The sequence below is a fragment of the Drosophila rhopaloa genome, unplaced genomic scaffold (genome assembly GCF_018152115.1).
Source record: "Drosophila rhopaloa isolate 14029-0021.01 unplaced genomic scaffold, ASM1815211v1 contig_150, whole genome shotgun sequence".
In the NCBI taxonomy this organism is placed as follows: Eukaryota; Metazoa; Arthropoda; class Insecta; order Diptera; family Drosophilidae; genus Drosophila; species Drosophila rhopaloa.
In genome coordinates, this window is record NW_025335029.1 from 1,051,512 (window position 1) to 1,073,131 (window position 21,620).

A 21,620-nucleotide genomic window follows, 5' to 3' on the forward strand; every position below is an offset into this window, starting at 1 on the left:
AATGTGCCAGATTGTCCTCGTCTGAGTTGGCAATTAGTCAATAATTTATTTCAATTTCATTTCGCATGCCTAGCACACTCACACACCCCCAAAAATGGGGCCTAACTGCACTTTAATTACATTTACATTTCGGCTTAAGATTGTCGCTTTAGTTTTTGCCACAAAACGAGACTGACAAAGGGGGAAATTGGAATGGCAGGTCCAGGCAGATCCACCCTGCAATTGTTGCAATGCAATTTAGCTAAGCGAATTTTCATGATTTAAATAACAGCATTATGTGTGGCAGATTGTGTGTATGTGGCTGAAAAACTGCAGACAATGTGGGTTTGCTGTTCGGTATTTTGTGTTTTGTCTGACTGGCCGGCTGTGTGTCCTGCTATAATTAAATTATGGCTGGACATAAGACGCATAATAGGTCATAAATCAAATTTACCTATCCCATGGGTCCATGCCGGGCATGACACTCCAGACGCCGTCATAGACACAGTTTCCTACGGCCATAGATGCACTGAAACAAATTATATTATTATGCAAAAAAAAAAAAAATATACAAATTATCAAACATACGATTTAAAAAAACTATTTAATCAAAAAAATGTAGTTTATGAAGGTCTGATTTCGTAATTCCTGAGCAAAAGAATACAAATTCAAATTTAAGAATATGAAAAATGAAAAAAAATATTCCAAAAGTAAAACATAAATTTATTTAATGCACTTTCATTTAATATGAAATTAATCTTTGGTACATTTTTTTTTGTGGAACAAGGACAGACTGGATCCTGGGCCCCTTTTCCCACATTTTGATGGACAAACAATTAGACAATTGATGCATCTGCTGTGGCTGTTGTGCCCGTCTGTTTGAATTTGCATCTACGCCAGCGTTTCTATTGCAACTTTGACTCCACGGAACCACAAAAGGGCCGTCCCGTGGTCCGGATTCTGTGTCCGTAACTGCGACTATAACTGCCGGACTGTGACTGCATTTAATGTGACTTCTGTCAGGGGCAGTCGCACTTTGAATGCAATGCAATTGAAACATTTCGGCAGCAGAAAATGCAAATTAGTTGCCTTGTTTTCGGCCTATTGTTTTCCATGTTTAATTTTTTTTTGGATGTAAATAAGTGTAGCGCTTGAAATTTCTGTAAAAACGAGGAGCGAAAGTGATTCAACAATTTCTATAAAATGTATTGGGTTAAGTTGGTTTGAATGACTGAAAAATTTCTTTTAAATTCGATAGGTATTTTTGTACCGAGTTTAACTAGCTTTAAGAGATAACATTTTCTCAGAATTGGACATAAAATAGTTTTATTTTGGCCAAAATGTCGATAGGGAAGAGCAGAATATAAAAAAATCGTATCTATTATAAAATGTTTTTTTTTAACATTAATTTAATGGGTAAATCAATTTCGTCATAATTTACTGAGACTGCATCTAAATAAATGAATCGTAAAATGAAATGGACAAAATGGTAGCGCTTATAATTAAAATTTGGATTAAAATTTAATTTTTAATTTAAAGACTGTTTGTATTCTATTTGCTCCGCGTGGCGAAACAAATAAGTGCAGCTGTGAGGAAAACGAACACAACTTAAAGGTCGTTTTTTCTGTTGATTTATCATCGCTTTATGCAAATTGACCGCTTACCTTTGAGCTTTATCGGAGTACATCTGTGGAAAGTTTAAAATGGGGGGTTTTCTATTTCTCCTTTTTTTCCCTGGATTTCCGTGACTTTTTGCCACCCCGTCTTTTGCTGCCACGTGCAATGTCAATGCCAAGCGATTAACATTCAATTAGCTTTTGGCTTCATCAATGATTTTATCGCAGCCAGGAGGTCCTGTTGCTGCGGCTGGTTTGAGTGTAAATTGTGGCAAATTATCATTAGCCTGTTTTGGGGGGTATTTGTGGGCCCCAACAAGGACTCCAGCAACGACATCTTCAAAAGGTTTTTATGACATCAGCAGCTGTCGTTGACAGATTATTGTGGCGATTATTTTAGCAGAGAGGCAGGACACACAGAGCAGATACCAGATACAAGATACAAGACGGCAAACAACAAACAGGACCCGAGGACGGGAGGACGGGATGAGGGGAGGGGATGTCCCGGCTTTTGTGCGTTCAACTGGAAATTGTCAACACTGTTGTTGGCATTGCCATTCCTGGTGGCCGCTTTGTCGTCCTGCTACTCCGACACACATGTGACAGGACTGCAAGGACCTGCGGCCCGTCCCCTTTCCGCCACTTAGACATCTTGCGGCTTAGCACTTGTAAATAACTAGCTGAAGTTGGAAAAGTTGTCACATTTTTATAAACACCACAGAACAAGTAATGTGTTATTATATGGCAATTTTGCTGTCAAGAACCGGGTGTTTTTATACCCTTGCAGAAGGTATTACAATTAAGAGAAATAACAAGTATAACTTCGTTGTATAACGTATACCTATATACTCCGAAATATAGCCGTTTTTACCGATTTCAGAATTACGGTTTTAATTTTATATCAACTGGACGACTATATCATGTAGCTGCCATAGGAACAATTGATTGATCGGGTAACCAAGGTTAATTGTTTTTAGGCATCGAAATCGAAATACAGAATATTAAATTTTTGTAACAGCTGCAAGGGTATATAAAATTCGGATTGCCAAAGTTTCCTTCCGATTCTGGAGTATGGGTCTCCCGTCTGGAGTCCACAATACGGAATACATATTGGTCGTATTGAATCTGTACAAAAAAACTTCCTTCTTTTTGCTTTACGGCGCCTAAACTGGGATGCAAATCTTATCTTACCTTCTTATTCTAGTTGACTTCTTTTGATTAATTTACCATCCCTAGCCAACCGTAGAACGATGCTTGGTACTATCTTTATTTATAACCTTATACATGGTGATATTGACTGCCCCGACTTGTTAAGTCGGCTAAACTTTTCTGTGCCAAGTAGATTAACTAGAAATTATATTCCCTAATTTTAAATCATTGTAGATCTAACTATGCCTTGCATGAGCCTTTCAGAGTATTATGTTCTGACTATAATAGACTTTTTCCTGTAATATCAAATCTTGACTCTCTGCCGCTCCTAAAACGATTAATACTTGCTTCATTGGCACAAGATTGATCTAACTATTACTTTTTTCCCCGGACCTTTACCTTTATTTTCCTATCTCGCGTCTATCCTATCGCGAATCGTGCCGTACGATACACGGCTGCGCCCCTCGGTCGGTTGGGCGGGTAAGTGGGCCGTGGGACTCCGCGCGAAAAAAAAAAAAAAAAAATATGATCATCACACCATTATATAGAAATAAAAAATTCGAAAATTCAATTTGAAAATACTTATAGTGGAATTTTAAGAAAGTTTCATAAATATTTCTTATGACAATTCCAAACAGATTTTAACTATTTAAATTCGAAGAAGATGTATTTAGCTTTAGCTTGGTTGGCCATTTAATGGTAAAATACCATCCAAATAGTTACTTTTATAGTTACACTACCTTTTACTCTTATGCATTATATTAAATATTTTAAATATTTATATTATTATTTTCATACTTAAATTACATTATCGTCGGCAAAGACATTTACTATAAACATAGTTAGTTTATAGGGTACTTAAAATTTTATTTAGTTTAAAAACCATTTTTAATGGTTTCGCGTTACTTAAATTATTCTAAAGTTTATTTTCAATCAACTATGGAACTATTTAATCGGTCAATTCAACGAATCCCTTTTTTGTTTGTAGACTGAAACTAACAGACAAGACAACAAACAGTCACAACTGAAATTAAAATTGAACCGATTTTCATTTTATATTTCGATGCATGAAAAAGCTGTCATCTCTTTTCGGAATTTTATACATTTTTTCATTAGGATGTGCAATTTCCCAACTATAGCACTCAAAATCTCACTGCTGCTTTTAATACCCATGAACATAGTGAGTTGGATACCTTGGTGCTCGATGATCGAATACGCATGACCAAATCCGCAGGCGATAAATATCGGGGAATTAGTATTCACCCGTATACGCTTTAAACCCAATACGAATGTGTTTCTTCTAAGCATAAACATACTAGCGTGCATCATTATGCTGGGTTTTCTAACAGCGGGAATCTATGGGACTTTTCGGAATAGGATCAAAATAATAAGGACGGTGCGACATACAAACGTTTTTCTGGATCATTAACATTAATATTTTCAGGTTCCTCCAGCTGATGTTTTCCATGGTGGCGTTCTGCTTGTTTAGGGTGGTCATGTGGATAGTGTGTGGGAATCTGGAGGTAATTTTATCCGAAACCATCACTCACGTATGGTTCCAGATCAACACGGCGGTCTCGGTAATGGAACTTATCGAATGTATAGAGTTCAATAATCAAAATTTATCCATTGCAGATACTCTGTCTGATTGTGACTGTCATGTTCTGTATGCGGCTGCATGAGCTCTCTCGACAGTTTCTACAAGGCGTTTAGTCTATAAGAAAAATATGATCTTAGTATTCTTAACTATGCCAGTACTTATCGAATTTAATTCAATTTAATTTTGATATCGCACACTAAATTTAAGATAAGTTTTTAAAATTTTAAAATTACTGTACGCAAAAGTCTTTGTTTTAATAGAAATAAATAGAAATAGCTATATAACAAATGTCTTTCAAATAACTACATTTTATTATCGAAAGATATTAAATTGGTTGTTATAACAGGAGTATTCAAATATAATTAAAAGAAATATAAAAAATTAATTTCTACATTTTATTTTTGAAAAATATTATTTAGTTCGTTTTAGTTCGCTGATTTAAATCAGTCCTTTCATACTTTAATCTTAAAGTTTTTCCCTCAAAATGAACTCAAAGTACCGATGAAGTTGTTTATATCGTGAGGCGTGACAATTTGTGGGTTGTGTGGGTAATCAAATTACATGCGGAATTATGGACACCCGCAGGACGATAATGGCAGCCAATAAAGATGACAATGACAAGATAAGCGCGGGCTGGAGCAGAGGATGTGACCCCCGCCGGGGTCATCGGTTGGGTCCGTTTCCGCAGCTTTAAATGAAATTTAACGATGCCCACAAATAATGATACTTTGCATTTTAAAACACTTTTGCCAGTCGGTCAGAAGTCAGGGTCCTGGAGTCCCGGAGTCCGCTGCTCATTACACGCATTTCACTTGACACTTTTATTGGCAACGGAAACGGAATTGGTGGAAATGCGGGTCATTTTATGGCCACGAACGGATGCCGATAAGGGCATTAAATTTGTTCAGCCATAAAGTCGCTGGCCACATCACTCAGCATTTGGCCAATTACGCAAATAAAAGCATATACATATACCCTCCTGGAAAAACGGAACGTGTCAAAGTGCTGGAAAATGCAGCAGGATTCAAGGATGTTGTGGAGTGGCTCATTAGAGGTGTGTGCGCTGCCCCGAAGGTTTTGGCCGGGAAATTGGGTGGAAAAACGCTCTCTAAACTGGCACTTTTATACAAAAAATTCTCAAAGCCCTTGGCTAAAAACAAAGCGAAAGTATGACTAACACTCCTTTGTGGTCTCTAATTTAAATGCGAACAAAGATATGCCTAAAAATGAGTATTTCATTTCTTTTTAATTCTCGCAACTGGCGTAATTAAAGGCGAGGCCTGAACTGCCCCCGGCGATTCTCATCGGATTCTGGGCAGGAATTTCGACTGTCGCCAAGCGATTTGGGGCCATAACAGCATGTCGTCGACGTTGTCGTTGTCCTTGTCGTCCAGGCGCATATCCTGCGGCTGATTAAAATCTATTAGAGTCAAAGAGATGTAAGACACTGAGCAGGCGGCGGTCGTCCTCCATGGCGGTGGGTGGTCGACCGGCGGGGGGCACACTTTGGCCAATGACTTGCCATGTAAATGTCGACGGCGACGGCTACGCAATTGAAATGCATGCGGCGGAAACTTTCAACTTGTCATAGAAGGGTATTTCGGGTATACTGAATGTCGGACTCTTGAATTCTGAGGAAAAAAAATATTTACCACAAAATTCAAAAACAAAATAATAAAATAATACTGATATTTTGGGAAATAATTATTTGAGGCACACAAATAAATTTAGTTAGTCTTCAAATTAGTTTAAATAATCTTTGTTTCGTTACTTTACCTTAAAGAAAATCAACGCTTAATGTAGAGTTTTTGCATTCGATATTGTATATAACAAAAAAAAACATTAAGACATTTTAATGAAGAAAAATTGTGTAATCAATTTAAGTTTAAATTAAACATTAACTAACTTATTATTATTATATAATAATATAAAAATTTTAATAAGCTACGAACATGCCAATAAATTCATAATCATAAAATAGAATGTAATATTCAATTGATCATACAATAATCAATACATTTTTGTGAAGCCCCATTTACAAAGGTAAAAACATAGATAAACATATATCACATATCTTAATCGTTTACCCTATGTTCCCACTTCTTGTTATAGATTTTTAAATATATTTCGAGATTAGGGTATTCCGACACCAATCATACCTCAAACTTCATTTTCCCCTCCCGAATCTCACGGCTCTTGTTGTTGTCAAAAGTCGCACACAAAAACTTTGCAGTGCAAAGTTTTCAACGGAAATTGTGCAGCTGTTTTGTGTGTGGGCTTGTGAGTCTCGTTGGCCTGCTCTTAAATATACTTGTAAAAGCAAATTTGTTGAAATATTCATTTAATGGCTGCCACGCCCACTATCTGAAGAACGCCTCCCGCTATCAGCACTTGCAGGGCGGTTCATTCAATATGATTTTTCATGATTAAAGCGCGTGCCGGGTATGTTCTTATCGGCCGAAAGACATTTCCCCAACGATGCCGGAGTTCGATCGGAATTTTCTTATAAATTGTCGCCCCCAACAAATGTGTCCGCACCGACATTGGGGGTAAAAAATACTCCCACACGTCGACGTAATAAAGTGATTTTAAAGGGCACTTTCCCGCACTTCCCTTTCACTTCGATGGGTATGCGTAAAATTTCCATTTGTGCCAGGCACTCAACTTTATTGAACTTGAAGTGGAGACTGCGATAATGTTTGTCTGATAGAGCAGCAACAGCACATGTGTGCTGCTCCAAGATGTCCTGGCTTTACAATTCATTAAAATTTCATATAAACGGAATGAACAATGGCCAGCTAACGTAATCCATTTTGCAGCTACAACAAGAACAGAGAAAATAAATATGTGAAACACTTTGGCGTATCAAATTTTGTCCCTTAGAAATGTAAGTTTTGGATTTTCTAATTTACATAGGCACATATAAAATTAAATGTTGAAATTCTTATGTTTAAGGAATTTTTTAACTAAAAGTTTATTCTTTTTGAATACAATTTTTTTTTTTAATTTTAATATTAATAGTATTTATTTTTAAAGACTATACTTCACATGATCAATGATTATTAATAACTATAAAAGTTTTGTTTTTTATTCTTAAATTTAATTCAAGAACAATATCAAGATATTTTTATAGATCTCTTATTTAAAGCAAAGTTATTTTAATCAAAAATGTTGTCATAGAAGTTAAAAAAAAAAACAAACATGAAATTAAACTATATTTTGTAGATTTTAAATGTCCTTTTTTCTGTGTGCACTGTTATTAACTGCTAGTTACAAATGCGCCACAATAACGGTATTAAATGCACTGCAAAAGCGTCAAGTCATAAACAGCTCATCAGTCTTGGGCGGGCGGGAAAGTAACCGCTCCCATCCCGCCCCAACGGTAATTATGCGCAACGCGCGACGCCGCTGCAAAAGTTGTGCTATCACAACTCATTGTCTCGGCGGGCAGGAAGTGGCAGCGGCAGCAGCCGGCGGCAAAACATGCCACCAAAAGGGGGATCCTTTGCCTTTTGACGCTGATAATGCAATTTCCGCCAGCTCCCCCTTTTCCCCCTCCCCACTGCCGTAATTTACAGCCGTGCAATGTTTCATTTTTGTTGCGTCCTTCTGGTCGTCCTTAAAGCCAACTCAGACAACACTGCCAACGGGGCTAGTTGCGGCTATTTATCTACATAAAGTTAATTGAAAACATTCAAATGCCAGGGCGACTGCGTGATGTGTCAACATCTTCTGATGCCGCATAATCCCACAACGTCCATCCAAGTCTTTCCAGACACCTATCCCTTTAACCTTTATAAAGAAGTAGTAAGGCTTTTCGACTAGAGGATACCCGGTAACCAATATAAAAAACCACTGTCGCATTTAATTTAAATTCTGCGATCGTAATACTCTTATTTTATAACGAATTTAAATTTTTTTGGTCGAAAATAAATTCTCTAAGGTATTAGATAAGCAGCTCAGTTCCCTTGCTGATTTTGTTAGAAATGAAATTGTTTGATAATCAAAGTTCTTGAAATCAAAAGGGCGAAAAAGGCGGGTTAGTGTTTGTTTTACTGCAGAAATTGCAAATGGCATCTATACCGACTCGTTGTCGAATTCCCCAATCCTGAAAGATACTATTAAGTACGAAGAATTATGTTATATGGTTTTCCAAGTAATTTTCTAGAAACTATAGCAAAGTTTTAAAAAAACAATGGCAACTAAACAGTAATATATTTTAGATTAAACATTTAAACACCGGTGAAAAACAAATATTTTTAAACAAGGATTTTTTACAAATTTTGTATAATTTATTTAATGTAAGGCCAAATGAAATATCTGGTATAGTATGACTAGATATGCAGAAAAGTAGTAAAATTTGCCATATATCTGGAAATGGTTGGAATTCCTGAAAATCCAATATGCCTTTAAAATCTCTAAGTACCGTGTACAACAACAAAGAACAATGAAATGAAGGCACTGCGCTTTTTCCCTGTTTTCCTCGCCATCGTCGTCTTTATTACAAATTGGTTTTGTGCACTCACCACTCGCATGTTTCGTGCGCAATTTGCACCACCGAAATGAATATGGAGCGAAGGGAAAACTCTCGACAAATGTGCAGAAAAAATAAATTGCGGAACACGAAAAGGTGAACGGAAGGGCGGAAACGTGTCCAACTCGCCACGTTAACGAAGTGAAATCGAAAGTTTGACTGCGGTCAACGTTGGGCATTGTCATTGTCTATCGCTCTGCCATATCACTATATCCCAGTCCCGGTTCCTGGTCGTATCTGTATCTCCCCAGCTGGTTGTCAGATTGAATGGTTTATGTGTGACACCTTTGACCGGTCACCGAGGTGTTTTTCCGACGGAGGTTCCCCTCAGCCAGACGAAATAAATTAAAATTCACCTGCGGACCAGAGAAACTAAAGGCATTGGCTTGAAATCACAGGCGAACATTCGTTAACATATGAGAGCTGCAGATTATGGGGTAGTAGGTGCTCAAAAACAAAAATTATTTTAGTTATGAAACACTTGTATAAATTACTTAATTAGTCTTACATTTCTGTTTATAAGTCTATTTTTGATCAAGTAAACATCATATAAAACGTTATAAAATATCTTTAAAGATGCTTACATTTTAAAGAAAATATTTAAATATAAAAGTCGATTATCTATTGACCCACAAACTTATTGTAATATGTAAAATTTAATAATTTCATCTCGAACCAAAATTTAAATTTAAGATGATTTGTATATCAATATTCTATTTTCACACTGACTCAGTTTTTTAAATGCGATTATTTCGGCTTGGCTTAACACAGAAAATTCCTGTAGCCTGATTTCCGTGTTCTTTTATTTGCCCAAAAGAAGTCACGTGGCATTCATAATTCTTAAAATGACGCCATCAGAAATTATGTAGCAATGCTAAGTGCACCCAAACAGCTGTCCCCCACTTTTCCAAGGGGCTAAAGTCTACGTGACCAGCATTTGTCGTTCCCCAAAGTATGCTGGGATTTTCTTCCGTTTTTTTTTGGAGGACAGTCGAGTAACAATGGGGAATTGATTTCGGGTTTTGGCCAAGTGCAAGCTGATTATGGAATTAAAACATATTTCTGTGCTGCGAACTTAAAACTTTAAGTGGCAAAGGTTGTCGCTGCGTTCTTAGTACGTGACATTCTTTTGCTTTCCGAGTTTATCACGTGACAAGTTTTCCAGTTTTGCGCTTACTCTCCGCACACCCATTTTCATTTTCATTGTGGGATGAAAAAATAACTTTTCATGTGTACGAGTATGTGGGAAAAGGGAAATGAATAAGCAAACGCAACTACAAAGAAGTTAACTACAAAAGCGGGCTGCGAAAGTGAACTTGGGTTACAAAGGAGAAAAGATCGGAGGAGTTTGGCTAGCAGGAAAAACGCAGATAAATAACATTGAATGTGAAAACACAAGGGAAAAGGAAAAAATAAACAATACGCCTTTTGAAATGCTAAACGTGCCGCACTCACACACACACACACACACACACAAGACCAGGGCCAGGAGCGTTTTTCACACATTTCACAAGGACGCCTTGCAGGACTCGTGTTCGTGTATTTTTATTAGCACACCCACACATCCGTGGGATACTCCGCCATCAGTTTATCTTGTTACTTGCCACCCGCTCAGTGCCAAAAACATTTATCTTGTCGTATTTATTTTGTAGCACATTAATTTCGCTTCGTGTTTCAACTCAAATTGACTTATTTGCATTCAGTTTAATTTGTACGAACATCAATACTACCCCGAAAAAAGGACAAAATATAGGGATGTTGCGGCTAACACAGCCACAGGTGTTGCAAGTGTCAAATTTGTGATTGATGGAAGGCCTAGCTTGGCATAAAAAATTATGAGATTTATTATTAAAAGTTTTCCGATATGGAGAGGGATGAAATGATTTTTTTACAATCTGTATCAGGGGTTAATAACTAAGAGGGGAATTACATTTCCGCCTTGATTAGCACTCTCCTTGATTTCATTAGGTATTCTAAGCATTTTAAATAAAGAAAATATGAGGGATCATAAATAAAGTACTCTCAAATTTTATAAAAGTAAATTAAAAATAAGTAAGCAGCATGATGGCCCCATTTGAAGATTTTGCAGCACTTTGATATCTTAATTAATGAATGTTATTCTACAAATAACGTTATCCCTCAGAAAAGGTCATCTAATTGTATATTAATTTTGTTTATAGTAAAAAGAGTTTTACAATTGGTAACATAAAACATATGTTTGATTTTATTCTTGACAATTAAAGCTTTATTATAAGTTTGATGACTGTTCAAACTAAATTGACATTATAAATTATAATTTATAAGTCTCAGTTGTACTTTCATTGGCAAATAACTCGATTTAATTTAAGCTACTTAAATGAATAGATATTTGCCAAAGCCCAAGTGAAATATGAACTTCAACTAACGAATTCCAAAGCCAAATAAAATGAAATTAGCCACACGGCCGCAGTTCGCTTCATGGACCAGCGACGACAGACAAAATGCATTTTTCATAAAGCAGACGGCCGTGGAATGGGGCACACATGTCTGTTTTTTGGTGGAGTTGGGGGGTGGTTAGGAGATACTTTTGGGGGCGGACTACCTGTAGACGTCTATCGACAGCCAGAGGCGGGGCAAGTTGGAAAATGGGAAATGGCCGAGAGCGCAAAATGTCAACCGAAATTGCGATTGCGTTAAAACTCTATAAATACCAGAGTAACATGCAACAATGGTGTGCGGCCAAAGGACATGCCGATATGGCAACAACACAATCTAATCCGGTTATTGCATTTTAAATGTGCAACACACAACCGCCCAGGGGCGTGGCCTGCCATGATTTCGCATTAAATTATTTGCCAGGCAATTACTGCCGCCTGACATTGAAGTTCCAGTTCGGTTTTGCCGGGTTATTCATTGGATCACGTGTGAGTATGCTGGAAAGTACGAGTATCTCGGATTGCGCCTCGTAATGCGCTTATCAGGAAGCCAACAAGCGCCAGCCAACTCTTTTCAAATTTTAATGTAATTTAACAGCATATTAAACAGCAGGAGTCTGCGGACGGAAAACCACAATGCCATTGTGGATGTGAATGTGGGCTTCGCCTAGGAGTGCTGCAACAGTTGTTAGTCCTTGCCGCAAAATTTTAGTGTGGCACACTTGGCAAACTTGCAGATGAAGATAGCAGCTGCCGCCAGGCATACTCCCAAGGTAAGTACACAGGGAAAAATAAAATAGCAAACTTTATTTATTGTTACCAAATTGCAAGATAAAAGAAATAATAAAATGAATAAAATGATTAATGAGGATCTCAATAAACTTCTTTTACATAATCCGATTGAATTTATACATTGATTTTTTTTTATTTTATATTTAAAATTTTTTTTTAATTCTGAGTCAGTCGAGTTTGGCTCTCCGTGTAGCAGGTTACTACATCTTAAAAGTAGCCATCTTAGAGATATTTTGGTACAATTCTACTCCATTGCTCCTGCAACAATTAAATGCGGATATTCCCGACTGCGAGCACTTCGATACAGTGGATATATCGCATAATTAAAGCCTGGGCGATTCCGACATATACGATAACTAGTATTTCCTGATCACCTGACTGGTGGATATAACTTCAGTGAGCTGCCGGTCGAATCCAAAGAGCCGGTAGAAAATCGTTTGAGATCATGTGCCTGCATTCAAATGATGACCAATGACGAGTGCAACGATGGACTGAATGAGGTGCTTTTCCGGGTCATTCCCTGCCTGAATATGATTCAGATTCGGGGTGTTTGAAGTTTGCGCTGCATCTGAAATAAATAAATATTTAAGAAAATTAGTTCAAAATCAGGCTTATTTTCGAAAGTCGTTGCACTCAATGAATACGGACATTCATGAACCGGCAGAATGGCTAATCAATTGCGCGCACATTGAAACACAAATCAAATTGCAAACTTGCCGCGTCCAACGGTTTTTGCAGAAAACTTTTCTAGCTTTCCTTCTTTTGCCTCCTTACTTTCCATTGGCTTCATCCTGTTCGAGATCAACTTTTGCTCAATTTGATTTTTCAACAAAATAGGAAGAACTTTTTGCCTTTTTACCTGCCCTTTTGTGTGTGCGTCTACTTTTGCTTGTCGTTAAACAAACTTATCCAATAAAACTTTTGTCAACATTGATTTAAGGCTAAAGAGGGTGCATATTATGGGAAGGTACAAGGGGTGTAGGGATTGGCAAATCATTTGACATTCGTTTGCTTTTACCATAAGTCAAAAAATGTTAAGCGCCAAAGAGATGAAAAAGTGTTATCAGGTGCTCTAAATACTTTTAAGAAAGTTGAGCCAGCAAGGTGCTGGATATCAGGTGGAAGCAAATCTTTTTGGAAACATCTAAATGAAATTATTACTTTAAAGTCTCAGTTTTGGTAGACAAAAAATTAGGAGATATCTATAAAGCTTTATAAAAAAAATTGCTTAAAATTGTTTATCCTGCTCATGAAAAGTATAAAACTAAGTACTGAGAAAACCCAATGAAAAATAATTTAAGCTTAAGATTTGTAGTCAGACCTTTGTTAAAAACAAAAATACGTTCCCAAATATTTTAAAATTATATCTAATCATTATGGGAAATAAATATTTAACTTTTTTTAAATAAATATGTTTAATAGTATTTATCCTGCTCATGGAAAATATTACAAATTATTAATCTAAAATCCCAAATAAAACAAACTAATTCTTAGGTTCAAGGCTTCAAAAACTCTGATTTATGAAAATACTTTTAGTACAACCTATTTTTGAATCTCTTAAATGTTCCCAAACATCCCTGAATATTATAATTTTAGTTCCATTCAGCACACCTGGTTATACTGGAGTAAACATACCCTTTGACCCTCACAGACAAACATCCATACATATATATTACTTATAAAGTGGGCTTAAGTCAGTTTTTGTCTTGTTTCCCGCACAAACAAACGGAAAGTGTTGGCCAGGCCGCATAAGTAGAACAGTCCAAGGCGAAGTTTTCCCTTGCAACGTGATATCCTTGTTGTTTTTGTGGAAATGCATTTACAGTTAGCTGACTGTGGCAGCTTCTCTTTATCCACTTCTACTTAAGACTTTAATAGTTGCAAAAGTTTTCAACGCGCGCGAACTTAAGTAGCTGTTCTTTGGGGTAGTGCTTAAAATGACTGTAAAACTGCCAACATAAATCTGGCCACAACATCTTTTATGTTGCCACTAGCCAGAAGTTAATGCTGGCCACGTAAATTGAAGATTTAAAGAATCGGCAAGATTAAAAAGTTCTGCAGACAAGCAACAAATTGACGCGTATCTTTTGCATATTGAATAAAAGTCAAATTGTGTTTGGCATATTAAGCGGGAATCATTCGGCAATGTCGATGGAAAATCGAAAGCAAATCCCAGGCCACCCCAAAAAAAACCGCCCTGTCCGTCTGGCGAAGAAAAGTGATTTTTCCTGTTAGACTTACGGTTTAGCGACGCAGCAATTTCCACAGCAGATTCAGCGATTCTGGCCAATAAGTTTGAACGAAGTTGGCTTAGATGACCGCCTCTTGTTATAAAAATCCCTCTGAGTATCTGAAATTAAAAAAAAAAAATTCGTTAATCTCAGATATCTCGAATGATTGTGAAACTTTAAAAGTATCCACATTAAAATTATTCATATTTCAATGGTTTTGCTCATTCAAATTACTGTTTACTTGATTTCAACAAATGCGCCACTTTGTCTGGATTTATTCTATTGACATTTAATTACTCGTATTATTATTGCAAAAGTAGCCTCATTGAAAATATTTTAAATAAATATTTCTCCGCCTTTCGTTGTAATTTAAGCTTATGATATATATCCGACCCATCGAACAAGAGCGAAACCGCATTATTTTGTCAAATAGCGAGTTCAACGAGGTGAGCTTTAGAAGTTCAAGCTATGGTTTAGTCATTTATTATTTTGTGAAGTTTTTTCTTTACTTAAATATGTTTATTAAAAATGGAGATAAGCTTTAATTACAAATTCACACAATAAAAATATTTAATCCACAAAGACGAAAAAAGACACTTCTTTTAGAATTATAAAAGGAAATATAGTTTTACATTTACACAGAGAAATCGAATATTTTTCCTTCTTCTTTTTGAAAAAAATTTATTTTTCTTATTAAAATGTGTTAGCTATGCTTGTCACTCAAAAACGTCGAATTTTTAGATAAATTTTCTCTGTGAATTATATTTTTACTGAAAAATTCAATTTTACAAGATTTCCCTAAAATCATTACTTTTAAAGACTAATAAATTTTGATAATTTAAGTATTACCCCTCTCTGTATCAATGCCATCTGCAAGGCTATAAATTTTCAGGATATTCCCATATAGACAAGCCAAATTTACAAGTGGTCAGTGGCAGCGACGCTAATGAGCCAAACGCAATGCAAATTGATAGCCCTCTATCTGACAGCCACGCCCCTTTTATATTACTGCCCCCGTTAACAGTTTGGTGTGGCTTAAGGGATTAGCATCGTTATGCGCACTTTATTTGTTCATATATACAGAAAGGAACGCGGCGGTGGAAAATGGAGTTTCATGCAATTGTTTTTAATTTGCATGCATTTATAATTCAACATTCTCGCGGCCTTATGAAAAGCTCATTTCGTTAAGAGTGTCCTGGGCCCTTAAGTCCTGTCTACTTCAAAGTGTTAATGAGCTGGGAGGCTGGCGTAATTATGCAAATTTTTAATGAGTGTGAAAATGACTTGTACCGAGCAACAAGTGTTCGCGTCTGATTCCTTTAAAACAACCCTCCAGCACCACCCATCCGCCCACTGAAATGGCGGCTAATTCCATTTGACCCAGAAGCCCCAGAGCAATCCATTTACATGGCTTCGAATACCTCGTCGCTTCCTGGATCCTTGCCACTCCATTTTCCACCGACCATTTTCCCCTTTAATCCTTCGGATGTCAGAGCTCTGAGCTAAGTTGACTGCTGGCACTTGGTCTTTAGATTTATACAGATTTTGCCAAACAAAACATGAATTTGCACTTTTACACACATATGTGAGTGACTGAAAGAGAGAGCACCGAAAGCCGATTTGGTGTCATTCAGCTGAAACGGACCTGCAATACGTTTAAGCCCTTTAGACCATTATTCGCATAAGGCGCTCCTTTTAAACTCATTTAAGCTGCGATGAGCCACATTATAATCGTACATATACGAGGTTAAAAATAATAAAAACGTCTTCACAAAAGACCCAAGTACATTTGAATTAAAACAATGACATACAAGACTAATTCAAAAAGTCAAAGGAATACAAGATACAAAATGATACTGGATAGAAGTTATAAAAAGATACAAATGAATGTACAAAAAGTCATAAAAACTCATGAATATAAAGGCATTTGGACCTTTAACATAGGGAATAAATAAAAAACAATTCGCAGATCAGAAATTAAACCTCGAAATTATAGATATTTGCTCTCATGATACTAACCTTTTCAAAGATTTAAGCGTCCTTTTCACGATCAACCTCAAAATCTCGTGGAGGATGATTTTCAAATAGGAATAGGCCCGGGAAAATTCCTCCTTCAGTCAATCACAACACTCGTCATAAGCTATCACTTGCTTGGAGACACTTGATCTTAAGTGATGTTAAATGACTCCCTGAATGCGACCGGCACCTGACTGAAGTTATTTCATCTAGACAGATGGACAGGAAGTACCAGTTTAACGTATGCGTTGGAATAGATCAGCCTTCAAATATGCTATATCTCTACTGTATCAAAGTATTCGCAATCGAAAATTTCCGCTTTTGATTTTTACTGGGTTAAAAAGACAAGAACTATACCGAACTATTTCAAAGTCAGCCGCTTTCGAGATGTAGAAAGCTGTTACGCGGAGAACCAAACTCGACTGACTGCCAATGGACTGAGCTCATGGAAATATATAGTTTTTTTTCGATACCAGCCGAATTTCAAAACTAACACCAGAGGAACTAAGTGGTCCCTCGAGAAAACGCAATCAAGAGTACAGGGCGATTTTATTGAGTTTAACAAATGTAAGAAATACAAAAAAGAAGAAAAGAATCGACTATAAGATACCCTATGCATTTCGACAGCACCACAGGCTGAGATCACTTATGTTACTTTCTTAAAAGCTTCTAAAAAATAATGCGAATGAAAAAGTTTTTGGTGTGTCGATAGATATTGACCAAAGATTTCAAAGGCGGTGCTAACATATACCGCCCAAAAACAGGGTTCGATCATGTCTCTACAGATTTTTGTGATTTGTGGTCATCAGAATATGCATAAAAAATCTTAAAACTCTATATATTGTAGTTTCCGAGATCTCGATGTTCACACGGAAGGACAGACAGGCTAAATCGACTTAACCATGGATTCCAAACATGAGATCTATTTATTAATACTGTATACCATTTTACTCTACGAATAAAGGGTATAAAAATACATTTTAAATTCGTGATTACAAAATAGTTGTTATAGTTGTTATCGTACATCTGCTAATGGGGCTTAAGGGAATTTGTCAAAAATATTTTCTTAGAAACGCAGAAACGCAGAGCATATTCACCAGAAGTTGAGAAATTTTTTTAGTCCCAAGTTGACTAAAGTCTTTGTGGGACTTCATCTCAGAGATTTACAAGTTTTTAATTTTTCTTCTAATTCTGTTAAATATCTTTTTAGTTGGTGCTTTTATGTTATAATTGTTTGAATCAGGAAAAGGGTTTTCTTCCATAAATGCTTAGATATTCTTTGGTTCTTTAATTCATATTATTAATATTTTCACAACATTAACGTAACATAAAACATAAAACTTAAAAATTAAATTTGTTTCTTCACAAAACTAAAGTAAATAGTAAACGCAGGTTTTTTTTTTAAATTAAAGTGAAATGTATTTTAAAGTCTAATGTTAAACTATGGACTCCAAAATCATTTCACGCAATCATTTCAATAGTTTTCATACTTTTTAGTTTACCTAAGCTAATGAATTATTTATAAAAAACTATACCCCTAAATAGTTTTTAAATTAAATGTTATATATTCAATCCATACGACATTTTTCAAAATATTAAATGTCAATTTTGATTAACAAATACTGTGAATAAAATGCAATTCGATATGGAAGTGTGCTCGTTTATGGAAACTGTCTTTTTCAATTAGTCCATGCAAGGACTCCAGTCCTTCCTGCCCCACAATTCCCGGCTGGTGTCCGAATGCAAATGCAGATTTTTAAGCCTGGCGGCAGCTTTTGCGCAAACAGATTGTAAACAAATAAATGCCGCCGGCAGACACACAGATGCATTCGGTGGTCAGTGACCAGATTCCAGGTTCAGGAATGCATTCGATTCTTTACTTCACCAGCACTCAACTTCACTTTTGAGCCACGTGAAGTTCAGTCTGCTGAAACCTTTTTCGCACTTAAGTGGTTAAATTGGCTGTGATAAATTGTTGCCGAGTCAAAGTTGTTGCCGCTGCGGGGCACCTCAAGTCACATGCGGTGGTGCGAGTGGGTGGTGCGTGGTTTTGTGGGCGGAAAGTGCGTGATAAGCCCACAAGGACGCAGAAGTGAGAGCCTGACACTCTCTCATCTGCTTATTCATTGAGTGCCTGCCGCTGACAGTAATCATAACGCAGTCATCAGCTCGTAATATTACAGCCGCCTGACATATGACATCTGGGAAATGGGGAAATGGGGACCAAAGAAATGGGATGTGGACTATTAATATGCCAGTATGTGGGGGTACTCAGTGAGAAAAAACAGTTCAGTTCTCTGCTCAACTCAGTTTTTATCAGCATCGTGTTTTCGATTACAAAATCTAAATTGAATTCCAGGAAAGATTAAAAGTAGCCATGTGCCCTGTCCGCTGGATTTTCATAAAGACATTCAAATATAAGTTTTACCAGTTTTTTCGTATTTAAACCGTAAACTCTTAGAAAACTCTATTTTTGAGTTAAAATTAATTATTTTATTTATATATAACTATAGCAGGATAATGTAATTCTAGGTTTCAAACTCAGTTTACCATGAGATTCGAATACTAATTTTCTCTGTGCAGTAAAAGTAATAATAGTACCCAAACCCCAGCTTATAATGGGTGGTGTCTAATGGGTGACGGTTAATGGGGTGGTGGTTAAGGTGTGGGTTAACCGCTGGTTAATGGGCGGAGGGCGTGCCTGAGACTGATGGAAACCTTTTAGCTGCAGCGACCAAATTAAATGTCTAGCCAAATGCCGTTCGTCTTGATTAGCACCGTGGAGCTATGAGTGAGGAATACTCCTACCTTAAAGTTTCCAACAATTCGCTCAGAGTGAGCTGTGGTAGTAAGCAAATTTGCACGCTTATCGCAAAACTCACATCAGACAATCTTGATGTGCATATCATTTTTATGGCCAATTCATGCAAAATGCTTCCTGTAGCCAACAACACCAAGAAAAAACCACAATGCCAACATCGAAAATGGTGAGAAAAATATTGGCTTACATGCTTTTCTAATACCCTACACTGTCATATAGGAGATTTTTAAACATTTACAAGAATTATATGCTAAACAATTATAATAAATACAAGGATTTTTTAAAAATATATTTTATTAATTTTTTATTAACCTACATTAAGTATAAAAAAAGCAAAATAAAAAGTTTTACTTTTAGTAATAGATTTTAAAATTTATATTGTATTTATTACTTTTGGGCTTTAAAGATTTTTCCATACTTCGTGATGGCGGCTTCATGTCCTTACCTCACTAGATTTGCAGCTGTCCTTTCAGTCCTTTCAACCCATATCCCATACTTCAGTTGTCGTCGCTTTCCATGTGTGTTTGTGCCTCGTTTCTTCTTCTAACTTGCCGCCTGAGCGACTGCATTTGAAATTTATAGGGAAATGTGCCCTGCGTTTCGAAACTAAAAATTTATTACTTTATTTTTTTTAAGTATACTTTCTAAATTTAAAAATTTTTCTGGAAACTCCTTTTCATTTAAAAAAATTGTCTCGAAATATTTTTAAAAATATTTTGAAAAAGTATTTGTTTTCGGCACGGTTAACAACGCATGCAACCCATTGAAGTACACATTCCGAATTCAATAACATTTAATTTAATTCCTTTTCTCTTTATTATATTTAAAAACGGTTTGCCTATAACGAAACGCACTGTAACCATGTGTATCTATGTATCAAACTTACTGCCGTTTTTTGCCAACTTGTATCTGCTGCCGAGGCAAACAATGGGAATGTAAATTGTTGCAATGTCTTTGTTTTAATTTTTTCGCAGGAGCGCATATTCGGCAGGCCTGTGAAAGGATTTGTATCCTGCCGCCGTTTGTCGGTCTCGAATTTGTTGTTCTCTGTTCGCTCGGTGTTTTCTGTTTTTGCGTAACACTCGGTCTGTTGGCTTTGTAGTTCGCTTACTTTTCATTGTCACCGGCGACGCTGTCATCAAATTTTTTTGTTCATTTGCATACGCGAGACCGTGATGGCGGTGGTGAACGGAGTACTTGGTGTTGGTCACGTGGCCGCTGGCCATTGCACTCGACTCCGCCGGACAGTCCGAGTCCTTGTACTTGTGAGTCGTGACATTGACGTATGAATGCCAGAATACCTGGGCCTCATAAATACATTCGCACACTACGGCCAACTTGGGAAATTGGGAGTGCTTCTAGCCGGGTTCAACGGCCCACGAAATCCCCAATAAAACTGGCTTCATTAGCCGCCATTAGCCGGCTTTGTCTGTTGCCTCAAAGTGAAATTGTGCATAAAAATACCGGGGCAGGAGGCAACCAACGAAGCTGGACACATGGCCTTTCTCTTGCCCCTCGAATGCGTGTGGAGTGTCATTAAAGTTTCATCAACGCCGCAAAATGAAAATGGAACACAACAAACTCAGCTCGGCTCCTCGAACTCCCCAGTTTGCCAACTCCCCGAGGGCAAGGATATATACAAGATGTACAAATGGTTCGCAATGGGTGGAGGGGGGTGAGGCCTTTCCTGATATTGTCATTACATGCTTGGGGGATATTTCTGTGGCGTAACCAAGGCAAATGTACTTTTGACAGTCCAACTGCCGAAACTCCTGAAAGGGTTGACCAACCCTCGCCGGTGACCCCGGCAACCGCAAACGGACAAAAGACAAAAGATTTGTTTGCTCGCCGGGACAACAGCTGCTTATGCCCCCAAGTCCTTCGTCCTTCGTCTTTCGTCCTTTGTTGTCCTCCCCACTCAATTGCCCCAAATTGGTTTGTTTAATAGTTTTGAATCTTGGCCCCCCGGATCAGCAGCAATAAATGTTAGGTAAGAGTTTAAATATTTATCAGTCAAAACTCTCGCACAAGTATCTTGTATCGCACAGATGGCGCATCTGTTTATCTCAATCCCCACGCCTCCACTGGGTATTGGTAATTTTCCTCTTGGCCAATCAAGTTGACTTCCTATCGGGTATTCTAAGCCAACGGTTTGAAGGTTTATAAAATAATAAATAATGTAATCTTTAAAGTTAATTCAGAAAAATTAATATATTAACTTTAACAAGAAAGGAAAGCTAAATTCGGACGGAGCCGAAGTTGATATACCCTTGCAGAATATTCTGTAAATTATATTCTTCAAAATTATTCATACGATGTATTCTTAATACTCAAAAAAAGTCCCAACTTCCTAACTTTAAAAACACCAAAGTTATGGCATTTCCAATCGTTCAGTTATATGGCAGCTATAGGATATAGTCGGCCGATCCTTATGAAATTTTGTATTTCGGATTGATTGGCCAAAAATA

At 37.0% G+C, this 21,620-nt stretch overlaps 1 protein-coding gene and 1 long non-coding RNA gene across 4 annotated transcripts; one reads left to right on the forward strand and one right to left on the reverse strand.

The window, feature by feature from the left end:
* Window positions 1–3,833: 3,833 nt before the first annotated feature.
* LOC108048261 lies at window positions 3,834–4,582 on the forward strand. 2 transcript variants are annotated; one of them, XM_017128795.2, is made up of 4 exons: window positions 3,834–3,924; window positions 3,979–4,140; window positions 4,199–4,324; window positions 4,380–4,582. In XM_017128795.2, the coding sequence occupies exons 1-4, from the start codon at window positions 3,862–3,864 to the stop codon at window positions 4,455–4,457; spliced, it is 429 nt and encodes a 142-aa protein (XP_016984284.1). In that variant the 5' UTR covers window positions 3,834–3,861; the 3' UTR covers window positions 4,458–4,582. The 2 variants fall into 2 exon arrangements, with proteins under 2 accessions (XP_016984284.1, XP_044312699.1); XM_044456764.1 differs by lacking the exon at window positions 4,380–4,582 and having other exon boundaries at window positions 4,189–4,300.
* Window positions 4,583–12,175: 7,593 nt separating this feature from the next.
* LOC108048258 lies at window positions 12,176–16,749 on the reverse strand. 2 transcript variants are annotated; one of them, XR_001769476.2, is made up of 4 exons: window positions 16,689–16,749; window positions 16,335–16,540; window positions 14,326–14,434; window positions 12,176–12,652 (listed from the first exon to the last, which is right to left on the reverse strand). It is a non-coding gene; the product is annotated as an uncharacterized LOC108048258 (long non-coding RNA). The 2 variants fall into 2 exon arrangements; XR_001769475.2 differs by having other exon boundaries at window positions 16,335–16,743.
* Window positions 16,750–21,620: the final 4,871 nt, after the last annotated feature.